The 24,165-nt window shown below is 45.5% G+C and overlaps 1 protein-coding gene across 3 annotated transcripts in view; it reads left to right on the forward strand.

Annotated features, from left to right (window-relative positions):
• ARHGAP10 (Rho GTPase activating protein 10) overlaps positions 1-24,165 on the forward strand; it is an 849,665-nt gene that overhangs the window by 722,323 nt on the left and 103,177 nt on the right. For all 3 annotated transcript variants that reach the window (XM_069242631.1, XM_069242629.1, XM_069242630.1), the window contains exon 20: positions 14,301-14,463. In XM_069242631.1, coding sequence (XP_069098732.1) covers positions 14,301-14,463 — 163 coding nt within the window. The remainder of the gene's footprint in view (positions 1-14,300; positions 14,464-24,165) is intronic.

Genomic DNA, 24,165 nt, shown 5'->3' on the forward strand with positions numbered 1-24,165 from the left:
TGTGAAAGCATTAGGAAACTCAGTAAACTTTCCAAAGGAAAATATGTTTTAGGCACAGAGTCTCAGAATTAATCTAATTGTCAAGTTTAAAGAAGCTCAACGTGAGTCTAAGAAATATCTCTGAAAGTGCGAGGATTCTAGCTAAACTCTCCAAAAAGTGACAGTGTGTCTGAGTGTCCATCCATCCTCCGTGATCTCTCCTAATCTAGGAACACACATTTTATAATAAAAAAACAACATAGCTTGTAACTTCTTTCTTCATCTCCACCATTAGTTCAACCAGTCGGGCATCAGTGTCTTCATGGGAACAGGACAGCTCCTGTCAACTAATCTTTCTAAACAGAGTAGCTATGAAACATTTTATTTATCATGCTCTAACATTGCAACTAAACTATCTATTGGATGCTGGTGCGCACAGTTATAAAGAATGGAAGAGAAGAAGTTCATGGTTAGTGTAATGTATTTTTGGTCTTCACATTTCCTATTCCATACGCCTTTTCTGACCAACATACTCCGAAAGAAACCGATTTTGTGAATTCAAACAAAACATTTTATTAATTTAATGAAATTATAAAAGTGTGCAACTTAAAAGAATTATTTTTTTCTACATAGAGCTATTGTTTAGTGTTTCAAACAGAATTAGCAGTTATTCATAATACATTGCTGACCTAGGTCATTAATGACAACCAAGTACAATATGTGCTCGGTGATTCATTCCTCAGCTAAAGTCTACAGCTATTGTTTTTTTTTTTTCCTTTTTTTTTTTAAGTCCTCATTCACCCTAGGCCTTATGTAAACCTCCTTTACTTATCAGCCAAGACAAAATAAGTTTTCCTCGGTCAGGGGTTGACCTTTCCTCTCAAACAATCCTTAGACTGTCCCAGTACCATAAGGATTTCCGAGCAGGGTGTAAAATCATTGGACAAATAACAAAAATACATTTCCATTCCTACATTAATTAAACAAAATTATATACATCAATGTCCTGATTTCCAATTCAATAATTATGCCCAGAAGTCTACAGATATTGTTGGCCTGTGCTTTTTTATTTTTACTGCTGAGGAAGCACAGAAATGAAAAATAAATGCATTTCTTTATCATTTTCAGGCCTACAAGTAATTTCTACACGTTTAATTCTACACCTAATATTTTGTTAAATAAAATGTTCTCCCCCTTGTTTTAAAAGGAATGACAAAACTTTTGTATTGTTTCATAATTATTATGTATAGTGTGGAAAGAACCTTGTGGGGAAGAGCATAATCATACAGTATGTGTATTGCATATTGCAGTGTTACATCTTTTCCTTTTCTTTGTGACTCCCTCCGCAACATAAAAAGAGAAACAGTGGGTAAAGGTGGCGATCTCTGCAGTGAGGCACAGGTCAACAAGCATGGCATGATTGGATATAAATCAGTGCTGTCTGTAAGTATAGGCTGAGTCTAATTCCTGGCATATAAATGTTGAATGCCATTGTGCCTCAAAATGATTGCCATTTTGCCCCACTTGAAGGCCTTATGTGAAATGGGAAAAAAGGATTGCGCTCTCGACTAGTGCACATTTAAACCGGCAGATGGACATGGACATGGTCATCCATACAAATGGAATAGTAACTGCATTCACTGCTGCCACCCAGGGACCTTTTGTTATTTAAGATAATTGACTCTCAAGATAAGCCATGCTCTTTAGATTTTAGATGACTAATTGGTCGATATCCCAGACTTAACATAAATCTGTCTCAAGGCCGCCTCTAATACAGGAATTATACTGTTATATCGAAGTTTTTTCACAACTTTCTTTATCCGGTTTGAAATCGTATACGGCTGTGACTGCTCATTTCAGTGAGTTCTCCACAACAAGATGTGTCTTAAGTTCGATAGATGTCATAATACAGTCAGAGGCCCATGGAGGAAAGTGAATGGCAGTGGACTTCAAAGACATTAAACTAAAGTTTGACGGTTCCTCCAATGGGTGTTATTCCACGAATGGCCAAGCGAGCCCGCAAAATATTTACCTCACAGAAGGCACATAATTATTATTATTTATTTTATAACTGTTTTTATTGAGTTTAAAAAACATGATCAACAAGAAAAATAGGATGCAGTGCTGGCTATTGTGAGACATGGAAGTTATCATTATATCACAGTATCAGATGACATCATTAACATGAATCCAAGCCAAGGGACGATAGCGACCACTGCGGACACCCCCTCCCCAGCTGAGGATCCTCATGAGACCACTCATTACACATATTGTATAAAACAGAGACATGACCTCACCATAGTTGGTCGTCAACTGTCAAATTGGTTCAAGGCCTACTCCCACACCCCTCATCATCTGTGCTTCCTGCAGAACTTAATTCCTCCACTCCAGTGATCCGTTCCAGTAGTGCACCCCAAGCCACCACATCTGTTAGAGCCCCCCTCATCCCTGCATGTCAGGCGCATATGCCGTTCCTCAGCTTCACCCCATTCCATTAAATCTCAAATCCAACAGGGGAATGAAGGACACCGGGCACTCATCCAGGCAATAGCTACCCGGCGCCTGGCCAACACCAGCGCCAGCAGCGTGAGCTTATATGGGATATTCCAGCCCGTGGCCTCTGCACTACATCCAAGAGGCATGTCATTGGCGTCGCTTCCAGCCCCAATACCGTAATCTCCTCAACTCTCCCTACCACTTCCTGGCAGAAGTTATGCACCATCCTGCAGGTCCAAGCCAAGTGCAGGAAGGAAGCACCAAGAACGCCACACCCGGGACACCCCACCCTTTGTCCGGGCCGATCTTGTTTAGTCAGCTAGGTGTGAGGTATGTCCTGTGCACAAAGTTGAAATGTAACAACTTAAATCTATTGTTGCTTGACACCGTGCGCACCAATGACAACGCCAGTTCATGCTCCCACGCCCTACGCGCCTTACTTATCGCATCTGGCTGATCATCCCAGAGGGCTTTGTAGGACCGGGTGATTAAGTGAGTCCCTTGTCCCAATTAGTCAGTCCATTCAGCACCACCGAGGCCTGCGGGGCCACCGGAAAACACTACCAAATCTCACGAGCCACACTCTCCATTTTTCCATATTGCAAGAACAGCCCGGGGCCCAGACCAAACGAATCCCGAGCATCAGAGAAGGAAATGAACTCACCGTTGGGGTATAAATCTCCTATCACTTCGCAGCCTGCCAGCCTCCAACCCTCCATGGACATCAAACTGTCCATGTCCCTAAAGAGTGCTAAGTCCCATATCCTTAATTCTCTGTCAAATGGGGCCCATCGTAGCGCAGGCTTAACAGCCTGCTCCAGGCAGTGGTCTTGACCAAATAGGGGATGACTGATTCAGACCGACCACCCGACATCAATAGATGCACCCAACATCCATCCTCCCAGCATTCCTGCAAACAATCTCCTTTCCCAGTTGTCTGACTCCGTCATCCACTTTGCAGCGTGTTGCAGGTGCGCCGTGTAATAATAATGTCTAATATTGGGAATCGCCAGCCCTCCCACTCAAGATCCCTTTGTAACACAGGCAATGCCACCCTACTATGTTGTCCGGCCCACACCAATGAAATCAGCAAACTATCCAGACGGTGGAAGAGCCGAGCGGACAGCGGAAACAAGGAGTTCTGAACCAAGTAAAGGCACCACGGCAGGAACACCATCTTTGCTACAGCCGCCCTCCCCATAACAGATAGAGGTCATCTGTTCCAAAACGAGACCGAACGCTCCAGGCCGGTAACTACTCATTCTACGTTATGTCTTTCATGCGCCGCCACAGTGTGAGTGACCCAGATGCCGAGATACCAGAAACTCTCAGTCTCCCACCTGAGTCCTACCCTCAGCAAATCATCCTGAGGGACACTGTAAAGTGACCCCAAGGGAAACAGGAGTGACTTCTTCCTATTCACCTTAAGACCAGACACAACTCTGAAGGCTCCCAACAGCTGCAGCAACAAAGGCACTGAGACTCAGGGCTCCTGAAGATACACCAATGCATCATCTGCATATAGGGAAACAATGTGCGTAGTCTGTCCCACCCGGATACCCCACGGTCCCAGCTCCTCCCGGAGCCAGATCGCCAGCGGCTCCACAGCCAAGTTGAAGAGGAACGGCAAGAGCGGGCATCCCTGTGTAGTTTCCCTGCCGATCTCCCAGGAGTCCAATAGCTCTCTCCCTACCCGAACTCATGCTGAGGGGGCAGTATACAGCAGTCTCACCCATGCATGCGCAAAAGCCTGGGCCAAACCCCATGCCCCCCAGCACCTCTAAAAGATAGCCCCACTCCACCGTGTCGAAGGCCTTCTCCAGGTCCAATGACTAGCGCCAATTCATCCTCCTCACCCTCGTTTTCATGCAGGACATGTGCCAAGCGACATAAGTTATAGGTCATGCTGCGACCAGGGATAAAGCCACATTGATCTTTGTGGACCAAGCTCTGAATCACTCCATGAAGCAGAGTAGCCAAAATCTTACACAGTATCTTAACATCACTGTTCAGCATGGTAAGCGGGCGATAGGAAGAAGGGTCACTAGGATCCCCTCCAGGCTTAAGCATCAAGCACACAATGCCCTGACGCATTGTTTCTGGCAACATGCCTCGCATTCGGGCCTCCTCAAACACCGCCAGGAGCTTCTCCTGCAGGAGGAGGGAGAAGGTTTGGTACCTCTCAACCGGAAAACAATCACCACCCGGAGACCTAGACTTGGTCATTGCATCCACTGCCTCACTCACTTCCTCCACAGTAATCACAGCCTCCAAAGCATCCCTACTCTCCGGTTCCAAATGCGGGAGCCACATCTGCCACAGAAACTCCCCCAGGCAATCCTCTGGGATTGGCGCACCAGCTCTTGATACCCTCTGCAGATGTTCCACCAACACCTGAAGGATATCCTTACGATTGGTGATCATCTCACCACTAGCATTCCTAATGTGCTCAATGGGGGGTGCCTCCACCTCCCGTTTTAGGATCCAGGTCAATAGTTTGCCAGATTTATCCCCCTCCCGGTGCAGACGCTGCCTGTTACCTCTAAGTGTTACCCTACTCAAGGTATCCCAACAATTGTTAACCTCCTTGTACAACCTGAGTTTCTCCCTTTCAGCCACTCTTGTGGTCGGTACCTGGTGCTGCAGAGCCGCTAAGTTCTCCGACGAGCTTGTGAGTTCCTGCTCCATTTGTCTACATACCCCGAAAGCAGTACCTATGCAGACCCCCCGCACTACAGTCTTCAAAGCCTCCCACTCCATACCCCTAGACGTCGTTGTGTTCCAGTTCAAGCCCATATAACCTTTAATGGCCTCCCCCACCTTGTCCCAACACCCCCCATCAGTCAGACAGTCTGCAGGCATACGCCAACTATGTACTAACCCAGTAGTATCAGCTCCCCACTGCAATTGCATCAACACCGGTGCATGATCAGATAAGAACCTACCCAGGTGTGTGACATCCAGAACGTGTGAGCTGTTCAATCCGCCCAGGAGAAAACGATCTAGTCAACTATATGTGTTGTGTGTTTTTAAATGACAAGTGTACTCCCTGCCCTCCGGGTGCAGTTCCCTCCATCCATCGCATAACCCTAAATTACTCATAACTTCTGTGAGAGATTTCACCATCTAGGGTTTAGTCCCCAACCTGGGCAGGAGGTGATCCATTTCCCCATTCAGTATACAGTTATAATCACCAGCCCACACAATAAGCCCATTCACACCATCCCCCAAGATCTCAGGTATTCTGGCATAAAAGGAGTGTTCATCTGTGTTGGGCGCATAAGTGTTAAGGATAATGATGAGTGATCCATCCAAGGTGCCCTCTACAAGTATGTATCTACCCTCGACATCTACTTCACTGTTCACATGGGTAAATGGGTCCCCCGGGGCCACCCACATGGTCACTCCCCTTGCATAAGTGGAGAAGGACGAGGAGAACATCTGACCCTGCCATTTCTTGGATAGTTTTTTGTGCTTCTTCCTCAGTCATGTGCAATTCCTCAAGACAGGCGATATGAACCTTATGTCTCCTCAGAAAGGAGTGTACCCTGTAACGCGTGGTGTACCTCTTCAACCCCCAGACATTCTACGTCAACACATTATTCTGTCGACCCATACCAGTGTCTAGCCTCCATCCCTCCCTCTGTATCTCCACCCCTCACCTCCCCCCCAACTGTGGGAAGACAAGGAGAATACACATTGCCCCTCTCGCCTATATGCCTGCACTGCTGAAATAAACTTCAAATATTGATAAACTTCACTAACCAAACAACCCAACCCCACCCCGGATAAACAGTAAAACAAGCACAACAAACCATACTGTAGATCCATGCTGTAGATCATTGGTACTCATAAACTTTTTCTCGGGGGACAAAATTGCAGTATGGTTTGCGGCAGAGGGCCGCACTGAAGTGACAGCGGGGGTGGGAGAGGCGGGGCTTATAGGCCACTAGCCAGGATCGTCATGGAAACACTATAAGATAATGGCCGCCGTACGTAAACATAGAGGAGGGCCGCGGGAGCATGCGCAAAGAAGCCACTATTGCGCATGCTCCCGCGGCCCTCTTCTATGTTTATGTACGGCGGCCATTATCATATAGCATTTGTCGGACGTGTCCGCGGGCCGCCAAGGTAGGTCCGTGGGGCCGCTGGCGGCCTGTGGGTCGTACTTTGAGTACCACGGCTGTGGATGCTGCCAGGACAAGAGCCTAATCCCCAACTACCCAGTTATGAAGTCCTATCACAGTCGTGGAATAACCACCCACACCCTGGCTTCAAGATACTAATGCCTGAATACCAACCCAACATGGCTCGATGTTATCATAGGCCCCCGATGTCCAATACATTCCTGAGTTCAAATAGTGCCCAATTAGGACCTTGATCATTGTCCAGAAGCACCCCTCCTCGCAGACCAAGTGCTCTTACTTAGACACAAGCCCCCCGATAGAGGGCACAACAGCAATTTCCAGATATCAATAACATAGTCAGACCTGCTCTGTGACCCTCTCTGCTCCCCGCTCCCCGTTCGATCCCTCCGCCGATCCACCAGTCGCCACCACCATTGTCCCCTCCTGTTGTATCTCAATTTTATGGGCAGAGTCAGTAACCGCCTCTTGAGCCACACTACCCTCCAGCTGGTCATCCTCACGAGCCCTCCAGTCCGGACCGTCCGCTCCAGAGGTCCGATGAGCTACCCCACCTGTCCTCTGGACGCTCGAAGAAGTGGAACCTGCCACTGGAGAGCACCTTTAGGCGTGCCGGATACAGAAGCATTTATCTGATGTTCATGGCAAGGAGCTTTGCTTTCACCTCCAGGAACCCCTTTTGGGAGCTCTGAACCTTGTTCTTGTAATCAGGATAGATGGAGATTTTGCAGTTCTCAAATAACGCCATATCAGATTCGCCGGCCGCCCACAGAACACAGTCTGTCTTTATAATTCAAGAGATGGGCAATGATAGCCCTCGGCGGCGCGCTGGGCCGTGGAGGCGCGACGAGGGCCCTATGAGCACACTCCACCACGAACACCCTGAACAGCCCGGCTGGCTGCAGAATGTCCCATATCAAATTCTCCACAAATGTTTCAGCCCCGGACCCCTCCGCACACTCCAGGAATCCCAGCAGTTGGATATTATTCTGCTGGGACCTGCCCTCTGCATCCTCCAGCCTTGCCTCCAGCCTTTGAACCGTGGAATTGGCCTGCACCATCTGTTTTCACCGGGCCCCCACCTCCATGATAGAGCCCTCCTCCATGTTGACCTTGTCAGAAACCTTCCTGAGGTCCGCCCGAAGGAGGTTGACCTCAACTGCCACCGTTTCTATCTTTCCTTGAAGAGCCACCATAGAACCCTGTGTAGCCGCAAGAATCTCAGCTCACAATGGTTCCTCAGCATTCGTCGACACGCTCAGGCTATCTCTCGTCCACCCCCAATCGGGTCTGGCTCTGTGGTAGGGGCACCGGAGTGGTATATTGCTCCATGGTGTTACCTTGTGATGTTTCCGTCCACTTGTACCGCTCCATTCCGCAGCGGACCTGGAACCAAACGGTATCTCCTTCTCGACTGGCCTGCCGAAGTGGCAAAAAAAGCCCGGAGTTCACAGCACCAGAGGCTCAAGATCCACTACTCCCCCAGCCTCAGGGCACCGCTATACGCCCCCTGCCAGCAGGCAGCCCTGGACTCGGGAGATCCAAGCACCCCCGCAGACTGCTTTCAGCGAGCCCAGCACCTGCAGTTTCAGAGGGCCCAAGTCCAGGCCCTGGGCGGATTACCCGGACAACCTCTGCTCCCTGTGCTGCCCTGCGGCCGTCCCTCATCAGGCTGTGTCACAGTTTGTTCGACCGCTCTCAGACGCTCCTTCGTGTGCCCTCCCGGGCCGTCCGCCACCCGTTCTAAGGGCTGCTCGATCCTCCGCGCCCCCAGGCAGACCACCAGTCTGACCGGACACGCCCGATAACGCAGGCCTGTGCCTTCCAACTTCTATGCTTGAGCACCTTCCAGGACGCCTCAAGCCCACCACAGGCTGCCGGTCAATCCGAGGCCCTGCAAGTGGAAAACATGACTCCCAATAGGGAGCACAAAGCAGGGAAAGTTGGGAAGGCCTACCTCCCAATAGGGAGGTAGGCCGCCGCCACCCAGCAGAGCCTATCTCCAATGCCAATCAGCCGCGTCACGCGAGGCACATGGAGGCCCACCGATGCGGTCTTGAACTCCGAGGTCGGAGCCTCAAAACTGGGGCTGTGTCATGCTGACACACTCAGGGCACCGTCCCGTGATGAAGGGGGGCGCCAATCACCTCAGGCACCCCAGGATCAATAGAGGATTCAGCCAGGATGCAGGAGCTCACTAGGTGTGCGTCCCGTCGGCCATCTTACTTGGCCACACCCCGACATAATTATTATTGTAAATTCAGTGAAAACAGAAAGCCACAATTAGAGGACAACCACACATTCCCACTGCAAAAGAGTCCAGCATTCTAAGTCTTCAGGGAGTTCAAATATGCAATCACTGGTTTTACCTGCGCAAGGATTGACACATTCTTGCTCATGACAACACTGTTATAGCGAATATTAAAAATATATGCTCCACTTTTTAATTCAACTGGAGAAGTGGGAGAAGTCACAGTGGAGGTTAGAAATTCTTTTCAAATCTCTGTAATCACCTCCCTCACTTCAAGTTGCATTATGTAGAGAAGGTTAAATCTCAGTTGTCCCCTCATCGACCATGGTAACTTATTCTGTAGTCAAATTTCAGAGTAAGTATTATCACTTGCGTAGTTCATCAGTCAAGTCTTGATGCTCTTCTGATCCTGCAAAGTCTAGTCCTAACCCCCCCCCCCTACCTTCTATGGCTAAAGTAATATCAGTACACAGTGGTAATTCAGGTCCCAAACTACCTCAAAAGCTCCTGTTGCATAGATGATCTTAACACTGTTTCTAGAACAGAGTGTTATATTGATTTAGTACTGGTTTCTGTATTAGATGACATCAACATGGTGATCAAACAAGGTGTAAAGCCTTTGTCAGACTAAACAGCTACAGTCTGGTCCATGGCATCTTTATCAACCATTTTCCAAGAGTTCTGCGTTTTGGGAACTTTCTGAGCTGATCTCTATTCTTTTTAACAGGCAAATGTCAAATGTACATACTCCTCCCATCAAGAATTACCACTGTTGATATTATGCATTGAGTCCATGAGAACTCTTGCCTTTCTCCATGTCTTGTTAATGTACATATGATCGCCCTGGCTTATGTCGTGCAGTCTTAGGATTTTTCTACTATATACCACGATGGACGTACTTCGGGCCATCTGGATCTGAGAAAAGTCTTGAGTATGGCAGCTCCACCATCTTAGATCCAGAAAAAAGTGGGTAAAATTAAATTCTGTAAAAACAGAGGTCTTGGAGGGTGTGGAAGAAGGCATCTGTGGTAACATGTTTTGCACTTCAGTATAATATTGTGTCTATGCGTGTCGAAATGGCAAGATACTTGAGCTTTGTACTGTATAGTTACCTGTCCCTGGAGCACCACACCTACACACACTGTTACTTCTGCCTGCTTCTGTTATGATTGTGTGTCACATTATGCCCTGCCTTACCGCAGAGGGATATATTACTGTCACTGCAGAAGGCTGTTGGAGACACGTAAAATTGTGGCATTGCTCTCTATTTGTGCCTTTGATGTGGTTGGCGCAGGCTGTATATGGTTCAGAATGCAGTAACATTTTGTTTATTTCCTTAATTATACTTCATCCTTTGCTGTAGCCATTACACTGGCTCCGGTTTCCGGTACCTCGACCCACCCCATGGAATAGCTGCATTTCTTTATTTCAGGATCTCTCTTATTGTTGCTGCCATAGTGAACACTTTCTCATTCCCTTTGCAAAGCTTTTTAGAATTAAAGTATTTTATTCAGGCAGGTAAATGTTTGTTTTTGACTGCTAAATATGGGCGAGAATATTTACATACCACAGATCTCTCGGGTTTCCCTGGTCCATGTCTGAGTAGGTCATCCAAGCCATTTTTTTCCTTTGCATTCATGTATCCCTCAATGTATAATGGAATACACAGAACTACAAGTACCAGAATTCAGGTGATTTATCATGCCAAGGATGAGCGAAATGAGCTCACAGGACTCACCGAATAAACTGCTCTGTTGATAAAGTGATGTTACGTCTATTACTATATTCATTTTGTTTTGGCTAACTGAGCCCTTATTTACCAAGGCAGCCTCGGTCACAAGCATGCGCTCTTTTAGGACCATGTAAAGGTAATTGATAGCTGCGGCTATAACACTATTATATGGGCAGCTTTCTACAGCCAGAGGAACGGGCTGCTCAATGGTGACTTGCTTCAGGCCACAGTGGTACGACTTCCTGCAGGCTTCGCCCCAGAGTCAGACTGGCCAATAGGGCAATCAGGCAGTTCCCTGTGGGCTTCTCTAACAGGTCTGTGTGTGGGCTATTTCGTGACTGCTTGTGGGCATGTCTAACGTCTCCTAGAACGGTTTTTACTATTGATTTTCTTGATATGATACATCTGAGCTCTCCTGCATCTTTTTCTTGATATGAAAACATACGTTTATTTTCTGCAGCACACTCAGATCCATGCAGTCTTCTAAACCTTGGAAATGTTCAAAACTGTCCTAATTTGTAAACATGGGACACTTTGTTAGACCTCTGATTCACTAATGGAGGTTACTTTTATTTTGGTCCCCAGGCCTATTTTCTCTCCCAGTCGCGCCCTGCTTGACCCATAGAAGGAAGATCGACCTGCAGTTGTATGTGAGTAGGACACTTCAGAATGGAAGAAGGTCCTGGTGACTGCAGTCTAGGAACCTTAGATGCTAGCGCACGTGCATCTTATATAATCCTCTTTAATAGGAAACCACCCCTGCTCAATATTCAAAGCTTCCACAGGAGTAGTTTCTGCTTTCTGAGACAGCACAGCAGCTCATTTGAAGAACTGCTTTAAAAAGCATGTCCTGTCTGTGGTTTGAGGTTATTCCCCTTACTCGTTTGTTTCCCCTTTTGTGGATCTCTTAGTTGCAGTTTTTTTTATTTTTAAATCATCATTTCATACCCTGTTTCCTCTCTATTGTTGGAGTTTCTAATGAGCTGCACACAATCAAAATAGGCCCAAGCCATCTTGTGAGCAGTCTCTTTGTGGCACGAGCTAGTTGTGATCTTGTTTGACTTTTCTTATTGTCAAACCAAAGTCAACTTACAAGCAAACGTTTAAAGGCTTTCTGCCTTTTGAGGTAATTTTAGAACGCATTCATGTACCTCCCAGACACTGAGAAAATACTTTGCTCCCACAGATATGGCCACTTGTATGGCCCGACATCTCCGGAGTGCAGCATTGTTAGTTCCTTTTCCCCATGTCCTGCATATCCCCAGCATCTGAGCTCTCTCCTGCATCCTGATCTCCCCCTCAGTTCCCAAGCACCGTCACACGATGCTTACTCCGCTTACCACGCCTTGGACCAGGAGAACCTGCAACATTGATGACCTCATAGTGAGCACAAGGGCTGCAGCCTTTCCAAGTCCTTCGTATCCTGCGGAAAAGGACCCCATCCTAGTCACTGAATTCCCCATGCATCGACCCCACCTAGCTGGAGCTTTTTGTTCATTAACTCGGAACACTCTGGTTATCTCTATACTCTATCCCACACAACCCTCTTTTGCACTATACCCCCTGTTTACCCATTCTGCCCATATGTAAGATGTACATCTTACTCTATGTACACATTTGCAATGTAGCCCTAGAACCATCAAAGCTCCAGTAACCATTTCATTGGGGCTAAGGATCTAGCAGATCTTCATGCGCAGTGCAATTCACCGTCCTGGTAAGACGCAGGACTACCTCAGTAGTAGTCACTGCTGACGACAATCTAATTTATTGATTAGCAATTTATCAGAACATTAGTGAAAGTCTTCTATGTGCTTGACAAGAAATTTGGATTCATCCAGATTTTCGGCAGTTCTTCTTTCCAATGTCTCCCCTGTTCGCTGCCTCAGTTTCTGTCGAAGTAAAACATCTGGATCTCCCTTTTTGACTTTCAGACATGTGCTCCTTGCAGCCATTTCTCCTCTTGTTACATTTACATTCGTGTATGTTTCCCCAGAAAAACTGTCCAGAGTGCATCTCTCTGAACCCCTCTTATCCTAAAGCCATCCCATAAGACTCACTTTCACTGTCCCTTAGAGTGCTGCAGGATGGATTTCGTTCCCTTTTACGTAAATACAAAGTCGGTGACTGGAAACGGAAGCAATGTCCTGAAGGAGGCACACATATGGATGGCGATAACAGAAAATGGGGATACATGCAGAAAGGGTGCAATCGTGAGGTACCAGAGGGAATGCCAGTCAGTCTTTGGTTCTGAGAGACAAGTCCTAGCAAACTTATTTCTGTATTTTGTTTTGTAAGGCCGATAGAGCTGCAAAATATTTATCACTATTTTAAGTGCCCAAATGCTTACTATAAAAATGTAAAATTGCACACATTACATAGACCTACATACCATGCACAAATACAGAACACACAAAGCCCTACACACCTTGCATGGATACAGACCATGAGAAAGTGACATTCTTGTCTAGGCTGCTTGGGAAGTGACTCAGCAGTCCTTGTTTGCCCCGAGAGGCTGCTGAGTCTGAAGACAGTGTGCTGCTTTATTCTTCCAACACCTGCCCCATCCGAGGGACACAACTCGGACATACATAATACAGGAACTGAAGCTTTTGGCCCTAGGCACGATGGTGGAGGGCACGGAAGAGCCTGTTTGCGGGCAGCCGCTTCGCACAGCACACTCGTTGTGCACGGATGTTGCTGCAACACGTCTGGACATGTAATGCTGGCAGCAGAGAGCACTAGGACACAGGTGGGAGAATTCATGGGAACTGGGTCTCAGCATGAAAAATAGTTGCAGGTCTGGAAACCGGCATGATTTATTACCGTAGACACTGGTCAGTCTCCTCAGCATGGCAGCCCTTAGTCTTGTTCTAATAACCAGACGGAGGATTGGATTTAGAAGCAATCCTTAATGCATGCTTTGTTGTCGGTCGTACTGAGGCTTACCAACACTCAAAAGAAAAGTTCTTTGTTTTCTGAAATCTATTGTATTTTTTCATCTCTTTAGAAAGTCATTCAATGATAAAGAAACATCAGACAAGAGCAAAGCTGTTCTCCAAAAATGTATTTGTGTTTACAGGCAGACATCATTTGATCGGTGTTCTCAGTGGTGTCCTGTGTTACAATTTAAAAGTCTTACATAGCCTCAGCGGTGCAGGATAACCGTAACTTTTAACCTCAACTTTCAGAGGGACAGAGATATTTTGTTTCTGGGGGATGGGTGGCGTCTTGGAAAACAAACAAGGATGCCAGCTAAGAAAATGATAGCGTTTGTCATCTTCTAATGTAGTTCATTCCAGGTGAGCTCTAATTGTGTGTAAGCAATCTGGTGACCAGAAAGTGGGGCTTAGTTACAAACGAACAAATGGCAGACTGCTTTGTCCTTGGGATATCGAATTGTTTATAATGTGATATGCCTTACACTTACCCTCTTGTGTCCTGACAATATCGAGTCGGCAATAATAACAGCTTTGTTTTCCTTGTTTGACTTGTACTCTTCCGGGAGTTTTGAAAGTGTATTTGTTTGACGAGAAGAACATATCCCCCACCTCCCTACTTCACCCCAGATAATCGCATCCGCTCTTTACATCTTGTCATCTGGCAATCTCCGTCAACTGATATGTTGCTTCAGGCATTTTGGAAAAAGTCCGAGAACCTTCATTCTTTCTGACCAGTGCAAATGTTTTCCATTTTCCAGTTGACAATCACAGTGGCCCCAAGGAAGACACGCCCACTGGCAGCATTGAGTCTCTGTCTTCTCAGTCTCCAACTCCTACAGGATCCAATAGCCCACCTGCAAGTCAGGACACAGACAACCTGCTGACGGACAGCGGGGACCTCCTGGACTGGGCAACCTCACAGTAAGTAACGTTTCCAACGACTACCAAAGTGGGGAGGAGGGTGCATCCTTCTAAAGTCATTTACAACACAACGTTTTCACATGTGTTGCTGTTGGTCACAAAAATTAAGTGATACTTAGTGCTCTCATATACCCTACAGACTATGTGGGCTGGGGGTGTTTGACTAACCCCTCCAATGGTCAGTCCGTACAGGCCCTTTGTTGGTGGCTTATTTCCAAACCCTTATTGTTGTGTTTTTTTATCAGGGAGTTTCTGCTGGAGATGCATGCTTAATTAGTTGAGGCTTTCAATTGTATTTTTGCATCATTATCACTCATATTTCTGGGTAATCGAGGAGACTCTGGAATTCAAGGGATTTAGCTTCTCAAGGCAGATGCCCATGTCTTGCCTTGAAAGACAAAAAATTATTTGCAGAATAAGGTTTCTGCACTTGCTGCGTTACTATAATTTTATGAAAAGCAGTAACAGCAGAGAGGCCATGTTTTTTTTTTTTACTTAAAAGGAATTTATACAAATAGAGCCGTTTTGTGGTTTGGTGTACAATATTTCAGTAGTGTTCGTTATTAAAGAAGTAGAAAATGCTGACTCGGCAAAAATGAATAGCTGCAGCCATTTCCAAGAAAATATGTTTTTAAATGATTGACAGTCATGAACTCAACGATTTGGGCTACAACTCATATCTTATCTGGTTGAACAAAGAGGATGATATTTTTCTCTACGTCCACCATTAGGTGTTTCTAAAATTAGAACTTGTCCTTTACAAACTGCAAATTGGAAAGTCTTTTTAAATAGCCCACGTAGTGACAAACTCATCATAGATTTCTCCCGAGGAGGCGAAAACATATCGCAGTGTGGTGGACAACGCCATCTTTTCCCAAAAGAAAACATCAGAAAACTGGTTTGTGAACACAGATCTCGGTTTGTGAAACACAGCTCGTGACTTCTTATGATCCACAAACATTTTTCAAAACATCATCCACATCGAACATGATCCACAATCTAGAAATCATTGATTTACAAACCAGCTGCTGATCGCCAGGTGTAGTAAGGACTATACAGATACAATTACAGTAATCAAGAACCACTTGTATCGGTTTGCGCACTGGCGCCGGCCGTATTTATAGTGAGGATGATCACTTGTGACTCGTGAACTAGAAGGACGCAAAGGGCCACTAAAATGATCAATGCCAGTTACGATTCTCACACTTTTAAAACATTAACGAGAACAGCAAATAAAGTTTGCAAACCAAACAAGTAGCTCAATACGTATGTTATGGTTGCAATAAAAAAACCCACTGAAATTGGACAGTGGAACAGTAAAGAACTCGTTGTCAAAGTCAAATGAGAAAGAGGCATGAATAGGAAGTGTGTTATTAACCACAACCAGCAAACATCGCTAGTATTTAGTTGTCTATTTTTCAAACTTAATATGCCTTCAAGGAAACGTTGTCAATTACGTTTTTAGTAGTTTGCCGAGCAATGAGATTTCCAGTTTATTCCACCTTTGGGAAGGACCATTGAGTCTGTCTGGCAAATAAGGGGCTCCAGGTTTCCACTTTGACCCTAGCCCTTTCCCTGTCCACGTCTCCTCTCACTTGAGATACTCGTGTGAGCTTAGAAGTATTTGGATCTTCCATTCTGAATATTTTTGGCACACTCCAAAGGACTGAATGCTTTCATACTGTCCTGGTACCTCTGATCACATTTGGTCTTCCTATAAATCGAGGGAATAACTGTGCAGAACAAATTTGAAAGACACTTGTTTTCCCATTCCCATATGAAAACAGCATGGAAAATAAATTTAATGTGTGAAAGAGCTGCAGTGAAGGTGAACTAAATACGTAGTCCTGCCCCTCGATGAGAGTTGAGTCCTATGTATCCTTTGAATGGTCATGGTAGCAGTGATGGGTAAATATGCGAGAGGCTCAAATATCTTACTGATGCTTTTCTTTTTTTTTTTTTTACTTTTTGTTGTAGCATAGTGGTTTCAAAAAGCTTTACAGCTCAAGTTCTCTGGTCATGACATTGTCCCCTATTTCATCTCGGGGGAGAGGGGGACATTGGAGAGGGATCCAGATTTGCTGTACCCTGCAAGCCTCTTTTTTTGTAGCCTAAGAACATGACTTACTGGGTGCCTCCATGCTAGCTGTCTAATGCTAGAGACAGTGGTGTCAGGGCCTGAAAGACTCCCTGAAGCAGAAAGGGATGTGCCCAGGGCACTGAGTGACAAAGAACTGCCTGGATGTGGGCTCTCAGCTGATTGTGTCATAGGGGCTTCAGTTGCACTTCTAAGATGAGCATGGCCAAGGAGTTCAAGATGGATTATTGTTGGATTTTTTTCCTTACGCAGGGTCATCCCCAGTCTTTTTGTCTCCTTCCTCCTGGTTTTCCTGACCTCTCGCTGTTGGCTCTAGGACTCTGAGCACTTTATCACTGCTGACCAGTGCTAAAGTGCAGGTGCTCTCCCATCTAAAGGTGGTATGATTGGCTTATACCTCATTAGCATATTTAGTTTACTTGTAAGTCCCTTGTACAGTGGTATCTCTATACCCAGGGCCTGTAAATTAAATAGTACTAGTGGGGCTGCAGCGCTACTTGTGCCACCCACTGAAGTAGACTTTCAAACCTATCTAAGGCCTGGTAGTTTTCTGCCACAGGGACCTGGCATCTAAATTTACTTGCCAGGCCCAGAACTCCCCTTTTACTACATGTAAGTCACCCCCAAGGTATGCCCTTGCTAGCCTTTTGGGCAGGGTGCCATGTATGTAGAAGGCAGGACATGTGCCAGGTTGTGTGGCCTGTCCTGGTAGTGACAAACAGCCTAACTTGGTGTCTCACTGCTGTGAGTGCTGCCTTCTCATAGGATTGCATTAGAAATGCCCTGCCTCATGTGTAAGGGGTATTGTGTGATTTATGAGGGGTAGCGTAGGCATGTTTGGTATGATTGTGATGGTGCTAATAAATGCTGCTTACTGGTGTAGGTGTTTTTTTGATTACTATTACAGAAATGCCACTTCTAGAAAGTGCACATTTATCTGTGCTTATGACTCTGGTGTTTTGCAGCTTGATTCCAATCCATGTCTGGGCAGAGTGACAGTTGGGGCTTTGTGCATACTTTTCAGACAGCCTGTACACAGGGAGGGTGGAGGTGTCACAGAGGTGCATCTGCATACTGAATAGTTTTCCTGGGCTGAGAGAAGGGAGAGGCAGGGCACACTTACATTTGTAAAGGCTGTGCCCTGGCCTCACATAATAGGGTTGTTTACCCCCCACTGATGTTTGGAGCCTGTGCTGAATGAGAGAGGGGGCACTCCCAGAACCAGTTGTAACTGGTCGGAACCTCCTCTCCCCACCATTGTAAAACACTGTAAGGACTGAGTATAAGTATAGGTGAATTTTCCCTACAAATTGGAGACACTTTGAATCACCTTGGAACTGGACATAGAAATTCTGGAAGGACTCTCCAGGAACAACCGTGGACTGCTGCTGCTGTGCTGACCTGTGACCTGCTTGGTCACTGTAAAGGACTTGCCACTTGCTGCATCCTCTTTGTGCTGGTGTGTTGCTGGGCCCCTCCACCTGTGAGCCCTTTTCCTGGACTGTTGTACCCCAGGGGCAGGGTGCTGTGGCCCCTGACCCCTGTATCCACTTTGAAGCACGAGGGGTGCTTCACGTTTTTGGCTGAAAATAAGCGCTAGGGAAAGCGCTCCTTTGGGGATTTCCTTAGCGATTGAAAGCGCATCCCCTTGCTGGTGCTGAGCGCCTTAAAAAGCACTTATTCATTGCTGCCTAGGGAAATCACCGCCGCGAGCGGCTACATGGTCTTCAGCGCCGGAGTCGCGCTGTCTGTCGTGCCCCTGGGGCATCAGAAGATTCAACTCAGGGCGAAGTTGGAGCAAGAGCGCTCCTGTCATGTCCCCGGGGTTAAGCGCTCTCCGTGGAGCGCCCCCAGGGCACTGGCAGGTACCTACATCGGTGCCTGCCCTTTCCGACGGCCGGACGGGCCGCCAAGTCCTGCAGGAGCCGGTGGGCAGGGAAGGAAGCCTCATCGGAGGCTCCCTCACCCCACCAGGCCCTTTTTGAAGACTTCTGCTGGGCCTGGGGAAGGGAAGCCTCACCGGAGGCTCCCCCTGCTCCCGACACACAGGGCTTTCTTTTGGAGGCCCCTGGTGGGACGGGAACCCCGCTGGAGGTCCCCCCGTGCCGCCAGCTTCCTTGTGTGGCCCAATACGGGCCAGTGTCTGTATTTATGGTCTCCCCTGCAATGGATGGCCAGTACAGGCCCGGGGGAGACCCCAGGAGGGGCCTGATACAAAGTCGGAGGGGGTGCATGGCCCCCCCACCTCTTACATTATACCAAGGACATTGGGCCCCCCTCATGAGGGCCGGTTGAGGCGCGGGGGGCCTCTAGTGATCATGGGTCCCTAGAGGGGCCCATCCACAGCAGAGAGGAGGTGCATGCTGCCCTCCTCTGGTCAAAGGATAAGAGAGGCCCCCGTTTTGCACTGAGGAGCGCCGGGGGCCCCATTTTTCATCTTCTAGGCACTAGAGGTGCCTCTTCAAACAAGCAGATATTTCCAAAATGAACAATATAGCTAATCTAAATTCTTTCTATAGACTTGAATATAAATATTGCCTTCCTGTGTTTGATGTATTGATATATGTATGAACATGTTCCTGTTATGGGCATAGTATACTAATATGTTTTGATGACTTGCCATATGTTTTCTAATGTTCCTACTATGGGCGTTTATGATATTCTTATGACAAGTGTTTTGGTGTAGTAATGTGTTTCCTGACTACTGCTTATGTTGCAGAATATTGAGTAACCTGTGTGTTATATGTGACTACTGCTAGCTTGCAGAGTAACTAATGTGTTCTGGCAACTGCTAAGGTAGCAGGATATTACTGATATGTGATGTTTGGTCTAATAATTGCATTGTGTACAATACAGTATATTTTCATATAGCTTGGTGTGTTTCCTTTGTGGTGGGGATAGTGCATCACATGTGTTGTGTGTGTTGTGCAAATGCTTTACACATTGCCTCTGGGATAGCCCTGACTGCTCATGCCAAGCTACCAAAGGGGTGAGCAGGGGCTGTCTTGGACGTGTAACTCCCTTGGCCTGACTAGAGTGGGTGGGTTCTGCCTGGCTGAGGTGCATACCCTAGCCAACCAGAAACCCCATTTCTAACAATTATCCTTTTAGGAGACGCATCAATGCTGATTCATATAGTGTGTCCCTACCTGCACTGGCACATACAATGTAATACATGATGAAGTCAGACATGCCAAGAGTAAAGATTCAGTGGTTCCGAAGGAATCAAGCATTTCCAGCTAGCTCTTTTTTGTGTTTAAGTGTCGCCCTAAGGTAAAACCATGCAAAGATGGTATTTGGATGTGGTCCTACTCGCACTTTGTCCTTTATAGGTACTCAGTTTGAAGTTTAACAGTGAGGCTGAAACGGATCTGACATTCTCTGTGTTTCTATTCAAAGGGAAGATGGCATAGTTGTCACAGTTGTTCAGTCTGGACTGTCTTTTGATGGTGAGGCTAGTGTTATTTGGCCATGGTTTTGGCAAGACTCATTTACATAATTATAGGTTTCGCTTGTCAGGCACATCTGATCTAGGGTATTTCCTACGCTGCTTATCTCCACTGTCACCCTTTTCACCCCACCTGCGATCCAAGATGGCTACAGTTAGTTTAAGGGCAATATAACTTAAATAATATAAAATGGCTGGTTCTTATTTTTAATGGCATAGGAAAGATTAACAACAAACAAATGAAATGAGCTCAGTAATTAACATCGGTTCTGATTGAGTCAAGTATTTTTATCATATGTGCTTTCTGATTCAATATATGTTGTACTCTCATCTACAAAGTTCCATTGCGAGGCATTCTGTCTGGGTTCTTGTGACATTAGTGGTTATGCCATTCTGGATACCATAATTAAGACTGGTGTCCCAAGGGCTCAGGTATTCAGTCATGCAGTGCAATTGGATAAAAAAGGTTCTCTTTGTTCGGCCTAGCTGTCCTCGGTGAACATTGTGTACAATAAGGACATGCTGCAGCAGCCAATTGTGTGAAATTCAGATACATAATGATAGCGACAACTAGATTTTTTAGCCCCTTAACTGCTGGGGCTGTTCCCACCCGAATGCTGCACCCATTTACGATGCTTGGGGCACTTTGCATTTACGCCTTCATAACTTATTTCCTCAAAACGTAGTCCGACCACATTTGTGTTCATTTTTCCCCTCATGTTGGGGATTCTAAAGGTGCCCATGATTTCAGAATTTCCCTGGAAAGCACTGCGACAATAGCCAAAATAAAGGCACATTTTATTGTCTTTTTTTAAAAATGGGGATGAAAGTGCTGTGCAAGAAAACGTTTTTGTTCCTAGAAATGGCATCAACAAGAGGCTTGAGGTGTTAGGATCACCATCGTCCCAGCTGTTAGGAACAAGTGGAGTTGCAAAATAAAAACATTTTTGTTGCCACTGGTTTGTATTTTCCTAAGTGCAAGTCGATTTTTCCTGTTTTTGGTGGTTTTTGCCTATTTGAAGTTCTTGGTGGAAAGAGTGTGAACCCGGGAAGCTCTGCTATTCATGAAAACTAGGCAAACGTCAGCAAGGGATCATTCCTGAAGATTGCTAATGATTTTGCAAATAAAACTAATCATTGAATTACAAAATAAAGAAAATAAGCTTGAAAAAATGCAATTGGTGGCAACGATTTCATCTATAGTTTTTTTGTCCTGATGGCCGATTTTCTAAAGTGTAGTAATTTTCCATCCATCTGATCCCTCTGGGCATAGGGATTTGTGGTGTTTGTTGGTTGCCTAAAAATGTGAAATACCCAGACCAACAAATACGGTGCAGCTTAGAATATTTCATTGTGTATCGACCAAGCAGCAATTTATACGGTGAAGTTTAATAAGAAGAAAATGTAAATGCAGGAAACCTATGCACTTCTTAATTGTTGCCGGATAATGAGTTTTGGAAAAGTGGTTATTTGTACAACTCTGAATTACTAAAGTCCCAGCTTCCACCAACTATCAGTCTCTCTACAGCATGGTTTGAAGTGGCAGTAGTCCCATCCTGTATGTGTGCAGGGACACTAACCATGAGTCCCTTGGCCAGCATTGCATTGTGAGTGGAATATAGCCGGAATAGAGCAGCCTCAGTGGACTCAAGGTTTGTTTACCATACTAAGAGGAGAATCACTGGCCAGGTCAGAAAATGCTCAGCAGAGATAATGATAAAAAATAAAAACATCTGAAATATTTACATAACCATGGATTACTTCTAAAGGTTCACTTCTCAAATTCAAAATAGTCAACACTTCGACACCAAAAATTGAAAGGGACAATAGGTTAGTAAGATATCAGGAATATAGAAAAGAAGACCATGGAAATCAGGGATGGGATAAGAAAAACGAGTGATATGGGTTGTTAGCCACCATAAGGAAAAAAGGAACAAAAACGCTACGTAACCAAAAAGAGAAAGAGCAGAACACGGCCAAAAAGAAAACAGGCTTCGGTAAAGCCAACATGAGTCCTGAATTAAGCATTTAAAAAGCCAACTGCAGTGAAAAAAAAACGGAACAAATTGCTTTCTATAGGCAGTTGCATATGTGAGCTAAATAATGTAATGTGTGATGATTCTGAGTACATTTAAAATGTAAAAATTGTCCATCATGCATTTTAATGCAACACCTCCATAGATAGTGGTTTGATATACCCAGCAGCCAATAGCATGAAGTGAGAGAGAAATACTTATCTGGGTAGAGTTAAAGCGCACTCTACGTATATTTTGAAGAATTGGTAACCATAGATCTTGTTTATTGCTGTGCTGTAAAGCCAGGCCTATTCAAGACAAAGAATAAAATAGGGCACTGGGAGTTATCTTATATAACAAATAGATGAAGAAGGAAAGGTACAACGAGCGACAAACTCAGAGTTCAGAGTTAAAGACGGAAAGAAATATGACAAAATGAGAAGTTAAATATTCTTATGTATGAGGTGCTCTCCCAGGAGCAGAATGGCACAACTTAATCTGCCATGTGATGACTTGTACACCTTCTGCCCCCTTCCTCAAAATTTAGACCCACTGGGTTAGTGGGGCGAGTGAGGCAGTACTTGTTAGGTCATAGTGTTTTCAGTGCTGTTTTTGAGAAGGCAGTTGCCTGTGGGGGCCGCCAGCACCCATTGGGGACCAGCACTTACTTTTCCTCATCAGATGCTAACCGAGAGAAACAGGGGAAACACACAGAAAACTGTCACTTAGGGAGAAAGTAGGAACCAGCAAGATGAGATAAAGGGGCAGAAAGAGTGTAGCAGTGGATAAAAGAGGCCTGACATTTAATAGCACCGGTCGCAGGCTTCTGAGCAGAGCTTTGGGCACCGGCACACATTCTTTTACAAATTAAGCACTGTGTGTGTTGCATGAATCTAAACCCATGTTGGCTAATCACACTGGACCGAAAACCATGATTTCTCACATGAACCTCAGTGACCACCACTGATTGGGTTGAGCTTTATCTTTATTATCGGGTAGGGACACACACCCCTTGATGGAATATGTCAAGTACTGAACAGTTGATTTAATGCTTCCCTTGAATTTTTATATCTCCTGGTACTTGTTCTTCAAGTATTCAAGCTATGGCAAGTGCAAAACAGATTGGAAAGATATCCGAGAGTTTTCTGGCTGAACTCCCTGCCTTCCTTCACATCTCCAAGGTATTCCTAATGTTATTCTGTCCACTCAGAGATTTCATTTATCTCTGGAGTGCCATGTAATTGCAAGCAAACACATGTTATCTAAAGAGCTTTCATATTTCAGTTAGTTGATTTCGAGGATTTTGAAAACATTGGTCATAGTTACAGTCGATCAAGTGCATAAAAAAAAGAAGGGTGTTGCAGTTATGTCTCTTACTATAATTCTAAAGTATATAGCCTTGGACAACCGGAAACGGATTTAATTACAAGATTGTGGTCTTTCTTTTTCTTTGAGTTTATTTCCTCTTTTTTTAATGTGTCTTTAAATTCTTTTCAGTCGCAAAATGATTGTATGAATTCCTAACCTAATTTAAAGCTCAGCGTTTGGGTAAAAAATATTTAAATTGTCTATCTACTCGTGTATCCTGGCACCTCTTTTTATTCGCTTAAAGGCCGTCTTCACTATATTGGGAAAGACCATTTGCCACAGCTAAGAAACAACACATTGGAAGTCCCTGTGCATTTGTACCTTATTAGACTTGGGACCAGCACCAAGCACAATTTTGGTTACACCTCAGCTTCCTTGTTTTCTTTCCTTGAATGGATTGCACACCCGTACAGTAACTTTTGGGACATATTTTTTTTCTGTGTTTTTTTTTTAAATTCTCAATCCACAGTCCCCCTTAATTCTTTCACTCTTCGGTGGAGCGGTGTGTCCAGGTGGAGATTGTTGGTTTCGGTTGTTAAACGGGGAGGGGCGGGGTTTGGCGCGTGGGTTGTCCTTGTTGAAACTGTCGTAGATGGTCTTGATTTTTGGGTGGAAGTAGGTGTTGAGTCTGTCGCATAGGTCCTGTGAGGGTGAGATGTCAGTTGTCTCGCTGTTGGGTTGGGCGAACTCCTTGATGATATTGAAGAATTCCTTGCTGTTGTGTGGTTGTGAGGAGATCCTGTCTTGGATAGCCTTCTTTCTGGTGTTTCTGA

This window comes from Pleurodeles waltl, chromosome 1_2 (genome assembly GCF_031143425.1).
Source record: "Pleurodeles waltl isolate 20211129_DDA chromosome 1_2, aPleWal1.hap1.20221129, whole genome shotgun sequence".
NCBI lineage: Eukaryota > Metazoa > Chordata > Amphibia > Caudata > Salamandridae > Pleurodeles > Pleurodeles waltl.